The 20323-nt window shown below is 38.9% G+C and overlaps 1 protein-coding gene, 1 long non-coding RNA gene and 1 other non-coding gene across 5 annotated transcripts; 1 reads left to right on the plus strand and 2 right to left on the minus strand.

Annotated features, from left to right (window-relative positions):
* Positions 1-325: 325 nt before the first annotated feature.
* LOC113642662 lies at positions 326-2458 on the minus strand. The gene is made up of 3 exons (XR_003440634.2): positions 2368-2458; positions 772-891; positions 326-564 (listed from the first exon to the last, which is right to left on the minus strand). It is a non-coding gene; the product is annotated as an uncharacterized LOC113642662 (long non-coding RNA).
* Positions 2459-11201: 8743 nt separating this feature from the next.
* Positions 11202-19573, minus strand: cep63 (centrosomal protein 63). 3 transcript variants are annotated; one of them, XM_027147294.2, is made up of 15 exons: positions 19400-19573; positions 18765-19183; positions 18493-18670; positions 17493-17588; positions 16957-17079; positions 16094-16207; positions 15728-15889; positions 15167-15312; positions 14792-14935; positions 14602-14704; positions 14312-14509; positions 14147-14233; positions 13738-13934; positions 12419-12719; positions 11202-12273 (listed from the first exon to the last, which is right to left on the minus strand). In XM_027147294.2, the coding sequence occupies exons 2-15, from the start codon at positions 18818-18820 to the stop codon at positions 12094-12096; spliced, it is 2085 nt and encodes a 694-aa protein (XP_027003095.1). In that variant the 5' UTR covers positions 18821-19183; positions 19400-19573; the 3' UTR covers positions 11202-12093. The 3 variants fall into 3 exon arrangements, with proteins under 3 accessions (XP_027003095.1, XP_027003093.1, XP_027003094.1); XM_027147292.2 differs by having other exon boundaries at positions 15692-15889; positions 19400-19566; XM_027147293.2 differs by having other exon boundaries at positions 15692-15889; positions 18780-19183; positions 19400-19564.
* A 199-nt stretch (positions 19574-19772) lies between these two features.
* On the plus strand, positions 19773-19844 carry trnap-cgg. Its single transcript has one exon. It is a non-coding gene; the product is annotated as a tRNA-Pro (tRNA).
* Positions 19845-20323: the final 479 nt, after the last annotated feature.

The following is a 20323-nucleotide window of genomic DNA, read 5'->3' on the forward strand; positions in this document are numbered from 1 at the left end:
ATCCCTGAGCAGGTTGCTGAACATTCCTCCCTCAAGGTACAACCAATCACACAATGGTTTCATAAAACATTAGGAAGTTTACAACAGTTGTAACTTTGGCTTGCTTGTTACAGCCATGATAGCTAACAAGTTAGGAATCTCTGACAAATAATAGTAACTAATAGTATAATAGTAAAAGCACATTTGGTAGCATAAAATGACCACTGGCTTGGCCAGTTTAGAATGGAATATGTAAACATTAAAATGATAAAAGTTTGCTTCACAGAAAAATAGGGCAGTTTTGAAAACAGAACGCTTTTATTTTCAAGATGAAAAAGAGGATAAAAGCTGGAGAAAGTTAGAGAAAGGTGGTGCTTGTAAAGCATTATCAGACTCTCAGTATCGAGCTGTTTCCCTCTCATGAAGCATGTGTGACCCTCACAAGTACAGAGCTTGGCCTGAGAAAACACTGCGGGCCAACTGAGCAAACATCGTATGGTTGTCCATGGGAATGCTCCTGCTGACCCTTCATTAGTCCAAAATCACCAGAGCCAGAGAGGTGAAAGAGGGGAGGAATCAGGGGGTCTGTGACAGGAATGAGAAAACATACAAACACACACGTGCACACACATACACACAAGAGGTAAGAGGTCAGGAAAGTTCTGCATGTTCGAATGATGAGCTGTGACATCTTTTGTGCTCTGTGTGTGTGCGTGTGTGTGAGAGAGAGTGAGAGAGAGAAGTATTGTGAGGTATTGAGGGAGTAGAAGAGGAAGGAGAAGTGACTCTGACCCACTGATAGCCCTCGTCAGACGGCCGATGGAGCGGCTGATGTCATGCACAGGCCTGGAACTTTCTCAGGCAGCGCATCAGCAGGCGGCAGATAAGACGTGCTCTCAGTACCTCTGCCATCTGTCCATCAGACAGAGAACAAGAAAGAGGACATATCAGTAGAGAGAAGGCCGTGGGAAAGTGCCCAAGCCTGTTAAAAACACACCACTGCTTCTCCTGTTTTTCCATCCAACAAAACCAAACAAGAAACAAATCATAACATTCTAAAACTATGGATAACAGCCTTCCTTGAGCACACCGTGTGCATAATTATGAAAGTTTAAGAATGACTCAGAAAGGTGTGAATGTATAAATATGTCCACCATCCATCCGTGTGAACAATATAAAGATCAAAGTTAACAGCTGTCCTATTGACCATTAACTATGTAGGAGTTTGCAGGCTTTATGTGAGCACACATTAGCATTTTCACTACTATTGTATGCTATCCTGCTGGGGATCTGCATTCCTCAAATTCCTCTGGCTCACCCTACACATTCTAAGAAGCAATGTGCCATGATTTCCTGTTCATAGATGGATGGGACAGGATTGTATATGTGTCCTTTCCTATGCAGATGCTTCTTTCTCCCAAAATATTCTTTTTTCCTAAGCTCAGTCAGTCATATCTGTAATATACGCAGGATCGTTACTGAAAATAGTGTTGTTAAATTTTCACGTACTTAAGAAAAAAAACAACAACAGAAAACCAGTTTAGTTAAAAAAAAACTCAGGTTAGTTCTTGGCACAGACCATGCTGACAGTTTTGGCATTTCTATCTCTGGGTTTTTCCAGTGTTTCTATGTAACTGCAGATAAACATGCAGATATGAATATTTGGAGCACTAGATACAGACAATGGTATTCTGTTACACCCTATAAGCACATATTTTAAAATGTTCAGTTACAGAATACAACAACTGCTCATTGACTTCCATTATAAGAGAGTTTTATTTTTCTAATCATCCATGTACCAAAGAAGTGGTGGAAAGATTGTAGGCTGTAAGTTTCAGCACCTTTAACCCTTCATCTTTTTCTTTTTCATTGCATTGTTAATGTATTTGTTCAGGTACATTTGTCATGTGAGAATGTTAAATACATTCTTGAGACATACGATTTACGTCAGTCGGATTTATATACGGCTAGCCTGGCAGTGGGTGCAGCATTTGGATGTCAATCAAACTGATTCCACATAAAACTATTTATTTTCAGATTCTCTTCCAGCTCATGTCAAAGTATTGAAACATAACACTTTTTTTCAGAGAATCATCAGAGCATTGATAACAAGATAACACCTAATACCTACACCTAAATTAACCTACATAGCTTCTTGTCTCACTACATGTTGTCTGTAATGTTAGTTGTCACTAGGTTTGGTAGTTTGCAATTATATGAGTCATTCCTGCATTCTTGAGCTAATGATGTTGTTTGCTGAACACAATGATGTGACAGTTACATCCAGATTACAGACTAGAAATTAAGCTGGCTAGGACCCATTGTTTTCTGTAATTATTTTCAAGCATGGTAACAATATTCTTTTATTTATTTTCTCAGCAAACATACCTGGGAAAGTGATCGAGCGCCAAAGAAGGCCAGTGTGTTAGCGATCAGAGAAGCCATGCTGATTTATGGCAGAGTTCCTCAATGGAGTTTCCCCTGCAGGTGACTAAACTCTGCTCTCTCATCTTCTCAACGAAACACCACTTTATGATAGGCATAATGAAGGCTTTACAATACTATTAGGACTGAGTGGACATGAGCATAAAACAGAAAGAGAATCACTGGTATGCTTTTCTTACAATACACTGTTTTTGGAGGAATGAAAGAAGGGCTAAAAGTCAAACAAAGGAAAAGATGTGACAGTTTCAAGAAAGAAACACAGACATATGACTTAAAGACAAATGGCCAAAAAGCCTGAAAAAGTGACTCAAGCACTTTCTGAAAGAATCTAGAAAGCAAAAAATTATTAGCGTTTGCATCAATCCAAGCTGAAACGAATGTGAACAGGCAATGGCTGTCACCTTCACAGGCTTCTATGGATGTGCTGAAATGTTAGATATGTACAATGTGTGAAGATTGCTTGTATTTTACCCTTGCCGGCCTGGCACACCCTATTCTTATAGTGCTTTTTACATTCCAATACACAATCAAACTTCCTTTCCGCAGTTATTCTGGAGGGTAAACAAGTCTGTGACACAGGATCACCAACACTTGAGAGAGGAATGTACACCAGGTATTTTCTGGTTAAGATAAGGCCGAGGTCACGCGGCATTAAATCGTTGCATAACTTAACTCTGAATGATAGGTCGAGGCAGTTCTGCACTTCAAGCAATCAAATCTTAGTTACTACAGTATGACTTGCACCTACAATATTGTTTTATACAGTAGGTGAAAGTCTGCTACATGTGCAACACATCCAAGGAACTGCTATGGCTGCAAAGCTGTTCACAATTAAAAAGGAATCTGTTTCGCAAGGATTTAGGAATGATGACTATTTCCTTTTTTTCCTTCCAAAAAGACACGTCCCTGCATCTCAAACGCTCAGTGATTTCTGGATGTTAAATTTTGCAATTGATTCCTGACAGATGTGCTGAAAGAAGAACGAGGACATGGTGAAGTGAGGATTTTACTGGTAGCGTTATGGGTAGAAAAGCTAAAGACAGCAGTCATCAGATGGCTTGATTATGAATAGCTGCCTGTAGTTTGGACCTGAGCAGCTGGCATTCATTAGCAAATGAGCACATTCACATGTTTAACTGTTCCTTTAGTCTTTACTCAAAACAATGCAATCAAAGGGGTAACATTCCTCTACACACATTAACTCCAGTTACTTCAAACCCCCACACACACTCAGCCACAAGATATGTAGCATGCATTTTTTTTTTTTGCCGATTGGACTTACAGTACTTGTACAGTACAATACTATGGGAATTTGTGCTAAACAGGATGCTTAAGGTTGAGAGCTTGTGATATAACCCAAGGACAGAGCAGCGGAATGCTAACAAGGTTAGCATCCGTTAGTACACAAGGCATTCCAATGTAATTAAGGCCAGTATTCAAATGGTCGCCTTAATTAGTGGTCAAAGGGAGAGACACACAATACACTTTTGCATAACAGAAGCTGCTGCCAAGCGTTACTAAGGGTGTGCACTTGAATCTGAATGCAACAGGATATTTCTAAAGATGTCCTGAGGGGAGAAAAATACCTTGAAGAACAGAGCATGACAGTTTTCCTGTATTAACACTTAGGTATAAAGAACAACTCTTGACAACTATTTCATGAAAACTGTAAGAAAGGCACAATTTTAATCCGAACTGTCCTGAGACAAAGTGCAAGGGCCAATATGCAAGTTCTGACAAAAACACTACTAGTTAAAGATTTTTAAAAACCTCAAACATCATAAATAGGTGTTGTATTGATGTGAGGATTAAATAAGAAATCATATAAAATTATTAAAACTACAAAGGCAACTGATGTTTATACACAACTGATTTGAAATTCTGTACTGCTTATACTACACAATCAATTTCAAGATGCTAGACAGGCTTCAGTGCATATCTTTGGATTGGAAGAGGAAACAGAGTACCCAGCAGAAACCCTTAAAGCACACTTATGTGTATCTGTTAATTTCATCTTTTTATGTCAAGCGCTTTGAGATGCTACTTTTAAAGGGGCTATACAAAACAAAGTTGATTATTATTATTATTATTATTATTATTATTATTATTATTATTATTATTATTATTATTATTATTATTAGTCCACACACAGGCTAAATGCAAGAAAACAAAACCCCAATTCGAACCCCAAAGCAACAAGAATCCACTCAGTTTTGGATTTTTTTTTTTTAATTTTAAAGAATTTACTTTTTATCTAAATTTGGCAAAAAGAACCAGGAAGTGTGTAGTATGCTCCACCATTGTGTGTAAACAATGTGTTTCTTCACACACGTTTCACTCTATACTTCTTTCATTACTATGACCTGAAGGCTGATTATTGTGAATCAAAAGAATGTATTCATCCAGAGTGTGTGTAGATTCATTTCTGTGTACATTTCACCATGAGGGAGTATATGCTCATGCTTAGTTCGAAAGAATCCATACAGAAAGGGCTGAAAAACTGGAGAATGTTCCTTAGGAATTAAAATACTCAAACTGTGAAAATGACCAAAACCCAACTCTACAGCTTCTCTCTTCAGGAAAATAAGCTTAATAAGAAGCATAAGAGACATTTCTATGATTAATTCACCAATGTGTACATCAGGGCATCCATTGGCCGTTGACACAACAGGTATCTAACCTGAGGGACGTAATGCAAACAGCAATATATGTAGTTGGAGTTGATTTTGATCTAAAACACAACCACAACACCACAGCAGCACTAGGTGGCACTGTGCAAGTCTTCGTAGTCACTGAGAAAATTCACAGCATGTGTGTGTTAGTTTTGGAAATTTTTCTCCAGGCTTCCAGATACACATCTGTGCCATCTTTTTCACATTACTAACAGGCGCCAAAGTAATCTCCTCATTTCTCTCTCTTTCCTTCACATACACCACCACTACACATGCCATTCCATGGCCCAAGTCCCATAACTACAGCTATCTTCCAGCATGTTGCAGATTGGCATCAATCACCTATCTGATTTTCAGGGAGGCCTGTTTCCTATCTAGATACCAACAAAACACGGCTTGGCCCATTACCTTTTTATCGTGAGACACACTCCAAGTGTTTGCAGGAGGACTACTGTGGATATTAAACCATTAGTCAGTCGCATTCCAAATACACCTCTTCTATCTAGGTTACATGTAAGACTCAGATAAGAGGCAACTACAAATGGTGCTTACTGATGCTCGAACAGACTCCCCCTGGACTAAGAGATAAGAAAATGTAATCATAATGGGGTCAAATGGAACTAGACAAGAGAGGAATGACCATAGCACTGGAGAGGGTGTGTGTGTATGTGAAAGGGTGGAAGAGGTCATTTCCACATCTTTAGTTCTGAGAATCGCTGGCGTCTCTCACACACAAACATGCTCTCTTTGAATCACGCTGATAAGACACCCACCCTTCTGTCTCTGAAACTCTGTGAACGTCCTGTCGAGGACGTGTGGACAAGATTCCCGCTACACCGAATTCAGCAGGGATAAACGATAAAAGCGCAAACATGCAAACATACACAACAGGAAGTCGGTCAGGGATGCAAGGCAATGCCAGGTTGCAAGATGAATAAAATGGCATGAGTCACGGATGTACAGCGGCAGACAATCCTGGGAAAAAAGCTATCGCTTCAGGTCTTATCTCTCTGAGGAATGTCAGACAGTTATCCTAAAGCAGAAATATGCCCCAACACTTCCACTACATCAATGACCCAGAGAGGGTGTGTGAAAAATGTGTAAAGCAACACAAAAGAAACAACAATCATTTGTTGGTTAAATACTTAACTAAATCTGAAGAAAACCAGCACCACAGTGTCCTTCTACAAAGATCTAGGGCAAACTAAACTCTGTTTACCATTGGAGCTAGTGTAAGGGTAAACAGCCTTTATTTTACCCAGCATCTTTGCAGAAGGACACTGTGTGTACTAACACTTTATCTTTTTTTATGTGTTATACTTCAGTCACAGTCTAGCAGTAATTTTTTTTTTCATTTAGCTCTTGCTTTTATCTAAAGAGATTTATAACTGAGGCAAAATCCAATAATGAAATGAACTGACAGCAATACATACACTCGTTCTTCTTCAACCCTTTTAATCTGATCAGGGCTGTATTGGATTCGGAGAGATTCCAGAGAACGCTCGATGTGGAGGTGGGGATACACCATAAATTGAACAATCCATCACAGGGTAGCTTTCACAAAAACATTTACAACTAGGAATTTAGCATAGTTCACCCATCTGCCAGCATATTTTTGGACAGCAAAATCAGTTTTTGCCCATGAACCACCATGACCTCTGGCATGCTTGGTGAAAAATATAATAAGGACTGCATCTGATATCTTTTGTACATTATTTTGGTGGATTATTGATGCTTGGGTCCAAGACTTTAAATGTCGATTGATTGCATCATAAATGACTTAATAAGACCAAAAGTAAAAAGGTTGCCTTGTTTAAGAGCTACATGTATAAAGATACATTAAAATGTCCTCTAGGAGACATCTAAATAGACACAGAAACAGTTAACATAATCTTTGTGGATTTTTGGTATTACATTTTAATTAAAAACAGAGCTTCTGCATGCACAAAACTAATGATATAACCATACACTTTATTGATTGATGGATAATAATATAAAGAATTTAAACTAGCATGAAATGTTTTGTATGGAAGGAGGGTCCAAATTTAAAAAAAAAAAGTTATCCAGTTCGTTCAGATTTTAGAAGAAAAGACTCACTGATGTTGGTCACTGCCTTGGAGGCTTTGACAAATATTAACGTTGGGGGTCCCAGTAATTTCACAATGTGTTTAGAAGTAAAAAAAAAAAAAAAAAAGAAAGAAAGAAAAGAAGAAGAAGAATGTACTACTTGTGCCAATACTTTTGGAGAAGACTGAAGTACCACATGGTGGTGATATCCCCAGGCACCATTCACTCACAGTAACATTGGCCCTGGTGTGTAACTCCATATGAACACGATTACTCTGTCAGACTTGAGTAATCAGTGAACTGAGATAAAGAAATGCCGAGCATGTTTTATAGACACACTTCCTTCTCCATTCAGGGTTTTCAAAGGTAATTTGGCCTTGATAGAATAGTGTAGTCCAAGAGCTTAGAGAGAAGAATGTGTGGCTAAAAATATAAGCAGTGAAATATTTGCAACAAGCTGTTAACAGTTCGAAATCCACATTTTAATTATAAGAAACAGACTTGGGTTAAGCAGCTCCACAAGCTGTGAATTTATGGAACGAGGAAAACCCGTGGAGAAAAACAACTCGGCACGCCACAACGAGCAAAGATGTGGCAGGCATCTGGTTTGAGATATGACCCTGTTTGCTTTGGCTGGAGTCCTCAAATGTCCCAGTGAGCATCAGAATTCCCTTCCCTTCCCATGGCCACACAATATACAAAACTCTTGGACTTTCTATTGCTCAGCCAGGTCACCATATCATCAGAGCTTTTCTCTTGAGTTTATGCATGACATTGTGGGGAACGGCTTTTTGCAAGATTGTGGCTGTCTCAAATTGTTGGATAAACACAGGTCTGTTTGATTTGGATGATCAGGAGGTTAGCAAATACTCCAAATGCCTACCTCTTTCTGCAGGACATGTGATGAGAGAGAAAGTCCAGTGCTACATATTATTCTCATAGTAGCAATGTTTCATGAGCATTCTAGCCGTTATCCTCCATAATTAACTGCGCTTGGGTGAATAGTCAAGTACGCAGCATTCTGCACAATACAATCTGCTTCACAAGGCAGTATTGTATGCTGGAATGCAACTTTTATTACTTCGTTCCAGTTTGACAAAAATATGTTCTGTACAAACATATCACAGCAGATTTGTGATTGTGTGTTTCGGAATGTGGTAACCGTCATCTGAACTTGTTTTGAATGCTAGGTAAGCACAGGCAAGTGTGACAAGTGTGTGTATGTGGGATTGCACGTGTGACTGCATGAACAGATTAAAGAGGATTGTTGATATTTGGCAGAAACAGTGTTTAGGCATTGCAAGGAAGGGAGTTGACACCAGGAGTTGAAAACAACAGACTTGCAACAACACACTGTACAATACACACTCGAACATGTCCGTCTGTGCAGCCGATAAGACAGATGTGAATATTTAGATGTGAATCCAGCTGTGCTTTTGTCAACACCTAAGAAATGTGAAAGAAAACGAATAAAGGTCAAATCCAACAAAACACATATATGACACATCAGCACTGACGTGTGTGAAGCACGAGTGTTGTAAATCGTCACGATTCTCATTGAGCTACTGACAGATCTGACTTTAACTAACAGTCCCGTTACAATACTTTGATTACAAAGGTCTGGATTAGTGACGTGATGTAACACTGATAGCAGTTTAGTGCTAATGATTAGTTCATGGCTATAAATAAGACAATTAAACTACATATTTTTTAATATGTAGAACTTGATCAACATGATCAAGTACTACATATTTTTTAATATGTAGAACTTGATCAACATGATCTTTAATGTTTTTTCTTAGTGCCATATCTTCTGAATATCGTAACAACAAACATAAACTCCCTTATTCACTGACTCGGGCAGCAAAATTTAGTTTAGCATCAATCTGACCAACATGCAGCTACAACATGAGGAAATGTGTTACAGAAGAAAATAAGAATACAAGACTCTATATACCAGAAAAGAAGAAGAAATGTGAAGAAGAGTGAATTCATGACTCAGATCAGATGTAAATAAAATAAAAAATGGGAAATCTCTTTCGGACCCATACCCAGTTTCATCTCACTGTCTAGCTAGTCTTTGGTCTGATGAACTGCTTTAGATAAATAATTTACATAAGATTTTTCTGCTGTCACAAAGGTTCGTGTTTAAAAAAAACAACAAAAAAGTATAGGCAGTTTTATTATATGCTGATTAGCCCCTATATAGAGTATTTTATTATTTGAAGTATTTTAAGTACTTCAGTCTGCTGACATACTTTGCTGGGTCTGCATGTGGACCGGAGTCCACTTGTTAACAGCCCTTAGATTGTAGACCTTCTTTGTGTACAGTACATTCCTGCTCTTACTAAACACAGCTGGCTGTATGTTCACGCTTATCTTTAATCACTATAAACTGCACAACATACATACAGTGTTCTTCAGCCAAAGTGTTTGATCTTTACATATTCCTATTTAAATACAGTGCATTTCTCGAAGAGTGAGTTAGCAACTGGTGATTTAGGGTAAAGTAACTGCACCAGTTGAAGTTATGGTTATCATTTTGGCGCCCTCTATTGGGGGAACAGTAAAGACTGCAAAGGTAAAGCTTAGACATTTTTCATATATGGCCTGTTTAATGTACACCATTTAAAAATTGTAAGACTCCGTCATAAGAACACTGCATTACAACAGGCCACATCGTATTGACCAGATTATATGTCTGGAAAGTAGGTCTAGAAAAATTGTCATAATAAATTTGTCTGAATTTTAAAAACAGATGGTATTTATTACAAACAATTTTCCAAAGATTCCTTAAAATAAAGCAGCAGAAATCTCCATGGCACTAAAGATTAATCCTGATAGGATCCATTCTCGGTTCCGTACTCTGACATTCCGATGTCACTTAAATATCTGTGCAAGTCATTAGGTCTTTAAAATAATGCTGCAAATCAAAAACGGTTCTTTTTCTTCTTGAGAGACAGAGTCAGCGGCTATGCTGCCAAATTCCTCAACATTGTTTGTTGGGCCTTGCGGCTGTTGTAGCCTGGGTTACCAAATACCATTCGGAAAAGTGCTGGACTAAAGCCTAGCGAAACATACTTCCAGCACTTGGTAATCTTAGGAAATTAAGACTGAAGCAACAAAAAGGGGGAAAAAACACAGATTCCACCACAAAACAAATGGGGGATAATTGTAACCCCCTTCACTTGTACCTCATTATGACTAAAGCAGAGTTTCTCTTAAAAATGCCCATCGTGCATCACTGCTTCAATACATATGACTCTTTACCCTGTGCATCACATCAGTAATGGGCTATCTGGCCACATTACAAGTCCAAAATCCCACATGGATGCTATTAACATACCCCAACTGGTCTTATGACGTACAGTATCGTTTAGGACATCAAGACAGCTCTGGCGTGGCTTATACATTCTTAGAATGAAGCTTGGTTAAATGACTAAGATTACATAGTTTGACAGAATTATTGAGTCAGTAAGGACATAGAACAGAAGGGAAGGTCTGCGATGTGCACTGTTGATGTGTAATCCCCAAATGTGTCATAACTTACTTTCCCAGAGGACTTGTTTTTAGCTATACAATAGTAAATGTCTGTTTTCGGTCAAACAAAGCAATCTGATTTTAGAGAAATCTGCTGTTTACAACATAAGTGGAGTAATTATATGTTCAGTATAGCTGTTAGAAAGTGCACTGTTTAATGTCCACTCCAACCATGGTCCATCTCTAGATAGATTTCCGCAAAAGGTCTTGAAAAGTTCATGTGCATTGTCGGTGTATCACTAACAAAACTACCATCTACAAGTAAATAAATAATTATCAAGGAAAGTTTTTTTGTCCTGCCTTTTCTTTAAGGACATATCATAATTACTGCTTCAAACTTTTTCTCCTTTTTTTTTTTTGGGTGACCGCTCATGTTGTAAACTTTTGGTGTATTGTTATAATTTTTCAGAGCCCAACAATTTATAAATTATACATCTAAATCTACATCTTATACATAAATTTACAGGGTGTCCAATAAGACCAGCATCACAAAGATAATGTACACTAATGTTAATGTATTTTTTTATTACTGAAACTAGGAAAGACAAATCCAGATCATTATGTGCATGTTCCATAAATAAAACCTTTTATTTAGCCATTTTAGTTTTTTTTTCTTCATTGTTGCTGAACCATTAGAAAAACAACAGTTATTGTAAATTGTTTTTGCTCTTTGAGACCCTGTGTTACTCAGAATGACTGATACAGCAGTATGCGTGTGTGTGTATTTGACATCAGCCAGACATCTATATCCAAAGATGCGGCCTTCGTGACCACATGTAATATTTCATGTGCGGACCGCATTTCTCCCAAAAGCACCACCGTGACATGGAGGATGAATCATCTGCATAAACATATCCACTCCTATAAACACATTGCCAAAATAAGCTCATTTAATTCAGTCACTCCAACAGGCTCGTCAGAATATCAGAAAAATAATAAAAAATGCTAAATTTTTCAAACACATAAATATATACCATATCAAACAGAAGAGGAAGAGAAAAGGATAAAAAGTAAACAAAAAAAGGAGTAAGGCACAGAATAACATCATTCTAAAGTGCTACATAATAAAAGGAGAGACTACGGTCAGAAAACAAAACCTTGTAAATCTGTGGTCAGAGGTTAAAGGTCATAATGTAGGCCCACATCCAGGTCATTCAATAGTGCAATAGCTATAGAGGTATTGTAACCTTCAGTGGTGTGTGCGTAACTGCACAGGCTACCAAACATCCAGCAGTCAAAATACGGTCCCAATCAGTTTGGCCATTCTTCCTCTTTTTTTGTTTGGCAATAATCAGATTTACTGACAATGATTTTCACTTCCATGACACCGAATACAAATAAAATCCCTTAGCTGATTTTTAAAAGGCACATTGTGTAAGTGTGTGTAGGATCAGTGCTGGTTGCTGGGGCTGCTGTCTTTGGCTAGGTACTTGCGGACAGTCTTGACATTCTCCTGCCTCATGCTATGGATGTGGTGGTCCAGTCTCTGCAGCAACTCCTGAGAACGCTGTGTCTCTTCCTCTACAAATCGAGCAGCCACAGAGCCTGCTGGTGAGCCAACACAATGCTCCTGCATACCAGAGAGAGAGAGAGAGAGAGAGAGAGAGAGAGAGAGACAGACAGACAGAGAGAGTGAGAGGCTTACCAAATCTCTCACATTACTCACACTCATGTGTGCATCACAGTTTATGTGCAAGCCTTTATCTCTAATTTACCAAAGGCAGTGGGTCTCCAACAGAACCCGAGCCCTGAGTTCTCTCCTCTTTAGCTGCAGCGCTCAGTAGAGCCACTATCTTCTGTGCTTTACTAGCTGAGGAAGATGAGGATATGGAAGACGAAGCAGAGGGTGTTGGTGAGACGGCAGGTCTGCTCTCCTGTGATTGGCCATAGGGTCGGTGGGGAGAGGAGGAGGATGACAGGTCCTCCAGTTGCTTGAGAAGTGTCTGGATCTGAAGCTCATAGTGTGAGGAGCTCTCCTGCAAGCGACTCTTCATGGCCTTCATCTCCTCCTCACACCTGTAATACAGAACAGCTGGAGGAATCAACACGAATGCACTCGGAACAGAGGACTGGAACAAGGCTACAGGCCGTGTGTTGATAATTGGTTATACTATAAACTGCAATATTCAATAAGCAAAACATCATTGTCTGCAGTAGAACTAATGTTCTACCGTATTTTAGTCTCATATTATGGCTGTGTTGCATTTTTTATAACCATTTAAAATGATTTAATAATTATTTTAGTACTTTACCGCTGATATAATGAAGCCTTCTGTAAGGAGATGTTTATTTCACATGCAAGGAGTCTATAGTGTCAGCACTGGAGTAAGCATGCCTTCAGTATAGAGATTTAATTATAATCACGCTGTTTTTCTGGGTCTTACTAACTTTCTATAACAGCACACCATGTTTCTTGATAAATGTGTAGCTGGTAAACATACACTGATAAACAGACTCGGGGTATGTCCACGTTTAGACAGAACATTTGTCTACCTTTTTTTTATGTACCAAATGCAGAACATCATGAAACATTATTAAACAGACAACTAAATTTAAAATTTACTGAAGATAATATAGGATGCTCATTCAGCACAATCTAAACAACACTATTTGTGAAAAATCCTTATTCTATAATAAATAATATTCATAACATGCAGAATCCCCCCACCCCCCCCCACCCCAAAAAAAAAAAAAAACACTAATTATACACAACATTCTGACTGAGTAGACAAGAGTCTGTTCACATAATACTAAAAATGACCAGTGCAGATGCGCTCCTCTGAGTGGGCAGATTCAAATATACTGTGGTTCTACCCTCATCTGGTTGGTATCGGAACTACAAGAAACAAAATAAATCTTAGAACTCGCTCCAACATGGCTTTTTCTGGATTAATCAATGTTACAGTAAAATATTAATAACAATGGTTTCAAAATATAAATATAATATTAATGACAAACAAAAGCAAAAAAATTGTTGAGCAACACTTTATACTTCTGCTATTAGTAAATGGCCACATTGGCTAGTGTTGAGTACCTGTCATGGGTGTGCAAATTCTTGCTGTGGCTCTGCATCAGTGCTCTCTCATATTTGTCCTGCCAGGTCTGGTTGCTGGCGTCCATACGGGCACGAACTTCTGCCAAATCCTGCCTAAGCTGCTGATTCTCTTGCTCCAGACTGTTCAGAGAAGAAACATAACTGTCCCTCAAGCTCACCAGCTCCCCATCTGTCCTCTTAAAGAGAGAGAGAGAGAGAGAGAGAGAGAGAGAGAGAGAGAGAGAGAGAGAGAGAGAGAGAGAGAGAGAGAGAGAGAGAGAGAGAGAGAGAGAGAGAGAGAGAGAGAGAGACAGAGAGAGAGGGTTGTAAACAAACCTTTAAAAATGGCCAAAATAAGAAAAAATAAGTTTAAGATAAAGAGCATTATTTTTAAGATGGTAGTATGTACCTTTGGGGACCGGGACTCAACCCTCTCTAGCAGGTCATTCAGGTGCTGATTTTCCAGCTTTAGGGTTTCCAGCTGTACTTGTGTCATCTGCGATAAGCACTGAAAGTGTCTCAACACATTTTTGAATGACCTTAACCAGAGCTTCTTTGTCTAAAAATACTGTACCTTTAGTTCTGCTGCTCGGCGCTCTCCCCGCTCCACCTCAGCCCTCAACTGGCGTTCTACGCTGGAGGTGGATCCTGTAAGCGTGGCAATGGTGATATCACGCTGGTGTAGTTCACCTGTGAGCTGTGACACCTCCTTCCTCATTGCCTCTACCTCGGCACAGCGAGTCTGCTCAGCCTGCTGTAGTGCCTCACGTAGCTACACATACAACAACAAACAACAGAAAATTACAACAACAACAAAAAATTAGAACTAAAGTGAAATATCCAACAACAAACTTCTTTATTCACCCGCTTGATTTCGGTCGCAAACTGAGCATGCTCCTCTTCCAGCTTTCTCCATTCCTGCTCTCTTTTACTTCCTTCTGTTTTCTGCTTCCGTATGCTTTCAAGCCTGATCAAAAGTACAAACATAGCCACCTCTCAACTGGCACAACATTCACAAAGAATCTTACTAATTAGATCATTTAGAACTACTTGCTTTTCTCGGAGTCGGGAGACTTCAGTTTTCAGGTGTGCCTCACAGGTTTGAGAACAGTGAAGCCTTGTGATGATTTTCTCCAGTTCCTGTCTGATAGATGCCAGACCTGGAGAACTCCGAGAGGTCAAACACTCTTCCAGAGATCTGTAGTTAATAAAAGGACAAAAATAAGTGATCTATTGGCTTTCATCACATTGTTCTTTCTCAGTAAGCTTAAAACGATCCTGGGTTTCATCCAAATGACATCTTGCCATTGTATAAATTTTCATTATAAATACAATTTTTAACACTTACTTAATAACTCAAAGTATAATGTTGAAATATTTGGCTGATTAAGTAGAAAAAAAAACCCAGCAGCTTGTCAGTCCTGTGTACCTGATGACATGTTCCTTGGCCTGCAGCGCCTGGTTAAGGCGAGCCACCTCGTTGCGCAGCTGCTGATGTTGCAGATCTGAACTCCTCACAAAATGATCCTGAGCATCCAGTGTAGCTCTCAACTCCTCCCGCTCCTCACTCAGAATCTAATCAGTGACAACCATACAAAACATTCTCCAACTGCACACGAAATGTATTACTGAAGAAGGCTAGCAAGCAAGCAAGCAAGCTACAAATCATTCTATCATACTTTAAACTCTCCTAACATACCAACACTGCTGTATAGTTGCACAAGCTGCACCAATATTATGGCTTCCACCACCATTAACAGTGAAACTGCAATTTATTATGACTATTTTTCCTCACTAATCCCAAATGGCCCAATATATGCATGAGCCATAGTGGTGGCATACAAAGATTTATCAATTATAGACATTAGTAATTAATATAAACAGTAATAAAAAGTGAGTCTCAAACCGATATTGGTGCATCCTTTGCATAATCCTTGACCCTGTCTGACTCTACCTGGCATGAAGCATGAGCTGCAGCACCGCAGCTGACCTGCTGTTCTCTTCGGGAGTCTCCCAGTTCGTCCTGCAGCAGCCGTAATCTCTCTAGCTCTAGTTCTTGTGCATGTAGGGAGTCTTGAGCCCGCTGCAGCTGTGACCGCAACTGCTGTATTTCCCCCTGCTCCTGCAGCCATGTCGCACCCTGACTCTGAGGCTGAATAGAGGATGCACATATGCAAGATTCAGCCACTGTTATGTCTTGCTGATAATTTAGATGATCATTAATTGCTCCATAACTATTTGGGCCATTAACATCTGACTGCCTGACTCAAGAATTTGAGTTTCAGAACAGAAATGTTATAGTTCATATTGGAAATAAATAACACTCTGCGAGTGCTTTGTCCATTTTTACCATCACCTGCATTTTAGTGAACTGCTCTGCCAGGGTTTTCCTCTGGGCCTCTAATGACGCAACCTGCCGCTGATACTGAACCCGCTGCTGCTCCCACTCTGCTGAGCGCTGACGGAACTCCTGCAAATACAGGACATGTAATGAGACAATCTGGGGAAGACAGACCATATTTTAAGTTCACCCTGCACTTCATAAAACATAGTTATTAAGATTTTATTTTAATTCCTCTTTTTACATGAATTTATTGCAGTATGCAGACTGGTCAAGTATGAGAATTGCCACAGCAATAAAAAATAAAATACTTTACACACACTGACACATTAATTGGTGGATGGGTTATGATAATATGCCCAAAATGGGGACTAAATCTAAAATAGGATGTTCAAGAAGCACATATATTTTCAGTATATATTCCCCCTTAGTGTGGAACAGAGCAGACACAATGAGAACTGACAGTATCACTGTGACATTACTATCCCAATTTCACAATATGTACGACAATATAATACCATTGTGCAATATCATACTATGTGCAGTATGTTATTAGTTCTCTAGCACCTTTTTGTACTCTTTTTATGTACTTTTGTGCATATTTTGTATATCTAGAATATTTCATTATATTTACTTCTCTTGGAATCTGAAGCAGTCTCTGGCAAAAGAATTTCCTTCAGGATTAATAAAGTTCTATATTATCTTATATATGAGTTTCAGTGGTTACATATCTGCACACTTTGATTGCTAAGACATTAACAGATAAGAGACCAAAAGAAAACTTTTGGGAACGTGTGTATATCCTACTCCAACATGGTGAATGAAAAACGTGCAATTATTGCAAAAACTGAGCCATGCTGAATGCATCTCCAAATTACCTCCAGTTTTCTGTTCAGGTGCAGAACTTCACTCTTGTCCTCCTCTCTGCTTCGAACTCCTTCTCGTGCCTCCTTTATCTGCTTGCGCTGGAGTTTCTCATAGCTGCGCTTTAACTTGGACAACTAGAAGAAGTGGTTTTACTTTGATGTGAAAACAATCAACAATTATGTACATAAAGCCAGAGTTCTAATATACTGTGTATACCATAACACACACTCCATTATTTCAACTGCACTAATTTAATTGCCTAGCATCTAAAATTCTTGTTTTGTCATTTTACTCAGGTAATAACAAATGAATCACAATGTTAATTTAAAAAGTAACTCTAATAACCACTCTTTACAACCTTGGGTAGGAGAAAAGCATCTTATAACACACAGCATGTTGAACTGGAAGAGACTGGATACATGAGGATAAATGAGGATATGTACAAAAAATGGTCATGTTTGGCCAGTGGCCAATGAGTGTATGCTGAGTCTCAACATACAGCTTCATTTTAACTTTCAGTTAGAGATGTCATGTTGAAATTTCTTACCTCCTCTTTCACATGCTGCAGCTGCCCTTCATACTTTGTGACCAGTTCCTTTTTCCCAGCCTGCATCTCATCTAGCTGCTTTCCGAGCACTTGGACCTGACGGGTGGTTGTAGGGAATCGTAAAGCAAAGGAATAAAGTATGGATACAGTTCTTTATAGAAAGGATTACCCTATGAAACAAGTATGTTAGCTTCAGAATACCCTTTCTAAATATGATAGGAGTTTTATTTCCTGAAGCATTAATTCCACATATTCACACAACCTCTCTCGGGGTTATTTGGAAGATTAGTAGTTTTATTGATGCTTGAAATAAGGCAGATGTATATTCAGGGCCAGTCAAAGTACTAAATCTCAAGAGCTTGATAAAAGCTGAGAAATTAAGATGTTCATCACACTTTTATCCTGAGCACAGACATGGTGAGAGGTATTAGGGAATAAACCCTGCTGGCCATGCAGCTAAGAGCTTTCCTGTTCGGCAGCAACGTGCCATGCAGATTCACCTGCATTAATCCCTTCTCCACTACCAGACATAAATGCTGGAAGCCAGAGTCTTGGAGCTGCAGCAACGAGACAACAGCCTCTCTCACCCTTAGCATCTGCCGGGGTAAAGGATTAGGAGAACAGAAAGTGCCCAAACCAAACAACACCCTCAAATGTGTGGGAAATTTCTAAAATAGTTTTTTTGGTGCAACAACGCAAACTTGGTTTAAAAAAAAACAAAACATTTTACTGTATCCAAAAGAAGCAGCACAACTGAGTCACAATTTATACCGAAATATTTGGTATATGCTTTGTAATTCTGGTGCTCATTTGTCAATTTGTTGGTTACGCTGATATCACAGGTAAAAAAAAATTTTAAATAAGATTTTAATTCTAAATATAGATATGCAAGAAAATAAATCAGGGTTGATTTTTCTTTTAATGCGCATGTTACAAAAACCACATGTTCTTATATCTGCATTAGTAAGCAACTAATTGGGTTTGTTAACTTATTAAGCACCTCCAAGTTCCTTTTGTCCAGAAGGTCCCTGGCCGTCTGGAGCTCTTCCTGTCCATCACGCAGCCGCAAGTCCAAGGCTCGTACCTCTGCCTCCCATTCGCTGCGCTTGTGATTAACCATGAGATCAATCTGCCTCATGAGCTCCTGGAGTTCAGGCTCACAGGATGACAGGACAGAGCTGAGGATAACATGAAAAGAATCATATCATATATATGACCCACTGATTGAAGGCAAGAACAAATCACATAACAGCTGTGTTTTAAAGGTCTTACTTATCTGTCAGATACCTGACATCATGATCCTGAAGATTTCCCAAAAATGCATCCATTTGGTTGTCAGATACTTTCTAAAGACATCCTCATGAGAAGAATTTTCAGTTATGCTTATGAAACCATAAGGCTGATCATCATCTCATTGAGATGCACACTGGTTCCTCAGGACGAAAAGCTCTGTGGTGGCTTACACTGGTTCCTCAGGAAGAAGAGCTCTGCAGTGGCTCACACTGGTTCCTCAGGAAGAAGAGCTCTGCAGTGGCTCACAAAGGTTCCTCAGGAACACTGGTTCCTCAGGAAGAAGAGCTCTGCAGTGGCTCACACTGGTTCCTCAGGAAGAAGAGCTCTGCAGTGGCTCACACTGGTTCCTCAGGAAGAAGAGCTCTGCAGAGGCTCACATTGGTTCCTCAGGAAGAACTCTGACAGAATATAAACATGCACCATAGTGTTAAAGTATATAAACTAAACACTCCTTCACGCAACTCTAACTATACATCTCTAAATAATGAACTAATGTTAGCTGTGTTAGCAAGCAGCTTAGCAAACTACTTTAAACTTAAATAGACTCTTACAATGTAGATCATTGATGTCGGATGAGTTATAATAAAAGTGATATATAAAATATAACGACTTACATTTAAAGTCATCTTTAAACTAGATCAGCTTTAAGCGTTGTTTAGGAAGTTGGACCGATTGTGTAGTAGCGGCTGTAGGTTACGGTTAAGTGCAGAGCATTGTGGGTAAAATGTATTCTATTTTCAGTTGGCTAACTAGTTAGCTTAGCTTAGCTTAGCCGCTAAAAACAGCTGTCAGTAGTGTTTAAGGAAATCAAAATGGCGGATTTTGAAGCAACATTACATCTAACGAGTTTGTTTAACAGTTGGCACATAGAACCTGACAACGAATCGCATAATGTACACAGAACGATAAGTATTTATACACAAATTGGTCTCCATGGACCCAACATTAGTTTGGTTATATAGACTGAAATCGGCAGATTACACACGCGGCTCGTTGGTCTAGGGGTATGATTCTCGCTTCGGGTGCGAGAGGTCCCGGGTTCAAATCCCGGACGAGCCCAATTATTTTGGATCCACTTACTGAAACATTTCATCTTGGGAAAACTGCAGTCTAAGCTGTGTATGATGTAATTAGCAGTGATTTCGCGTGTAATGCTTAGATATAATAAGTGGTCCGTGCATCTTAATCTAAAATACAAGTTTAGGTTTTTATATTTTTACAAGTTTTTATGAACAACTGGAAATTCTATTATTCTGTATTCTACTGTTCTCAAATCAAATCATATTTTATTTGTCACATACACATACATACAGAGTACGACATACATTGAAATGCTTTTTATGTCTGTCCGGTATTCAAGCATAAAGTAATGGAATTAAAGATAAAAATATAACCAAAAGGAGGTAGATAAATAAAAAATATATACTATATAAAATATATGTGAAAATATATGTGAAAATATATGTATACATAAATGCGTATGGTTTAATGATTGTTGTGCAGAAAAAAAAGGAAAATGGAGGGAGAGGTCCAGTACT

The sequence above is a fragment of the Tachysurus fulvidraco genome, chromosome 5, assembly GCF_022655615.1.
Source record: "Tachysurus fulvidraco isolate hzauxx_2018 chromosome 5, HZAU_PFXX_2.0, whole genome shotgun sequence".
Classification (NCBI taxonomy): Eukaryota; Metazoa; Chordata; class Actinopteri; order Siluriformes; family Bagridae; genus Tachysurus; species Tachysurus fulvidraco.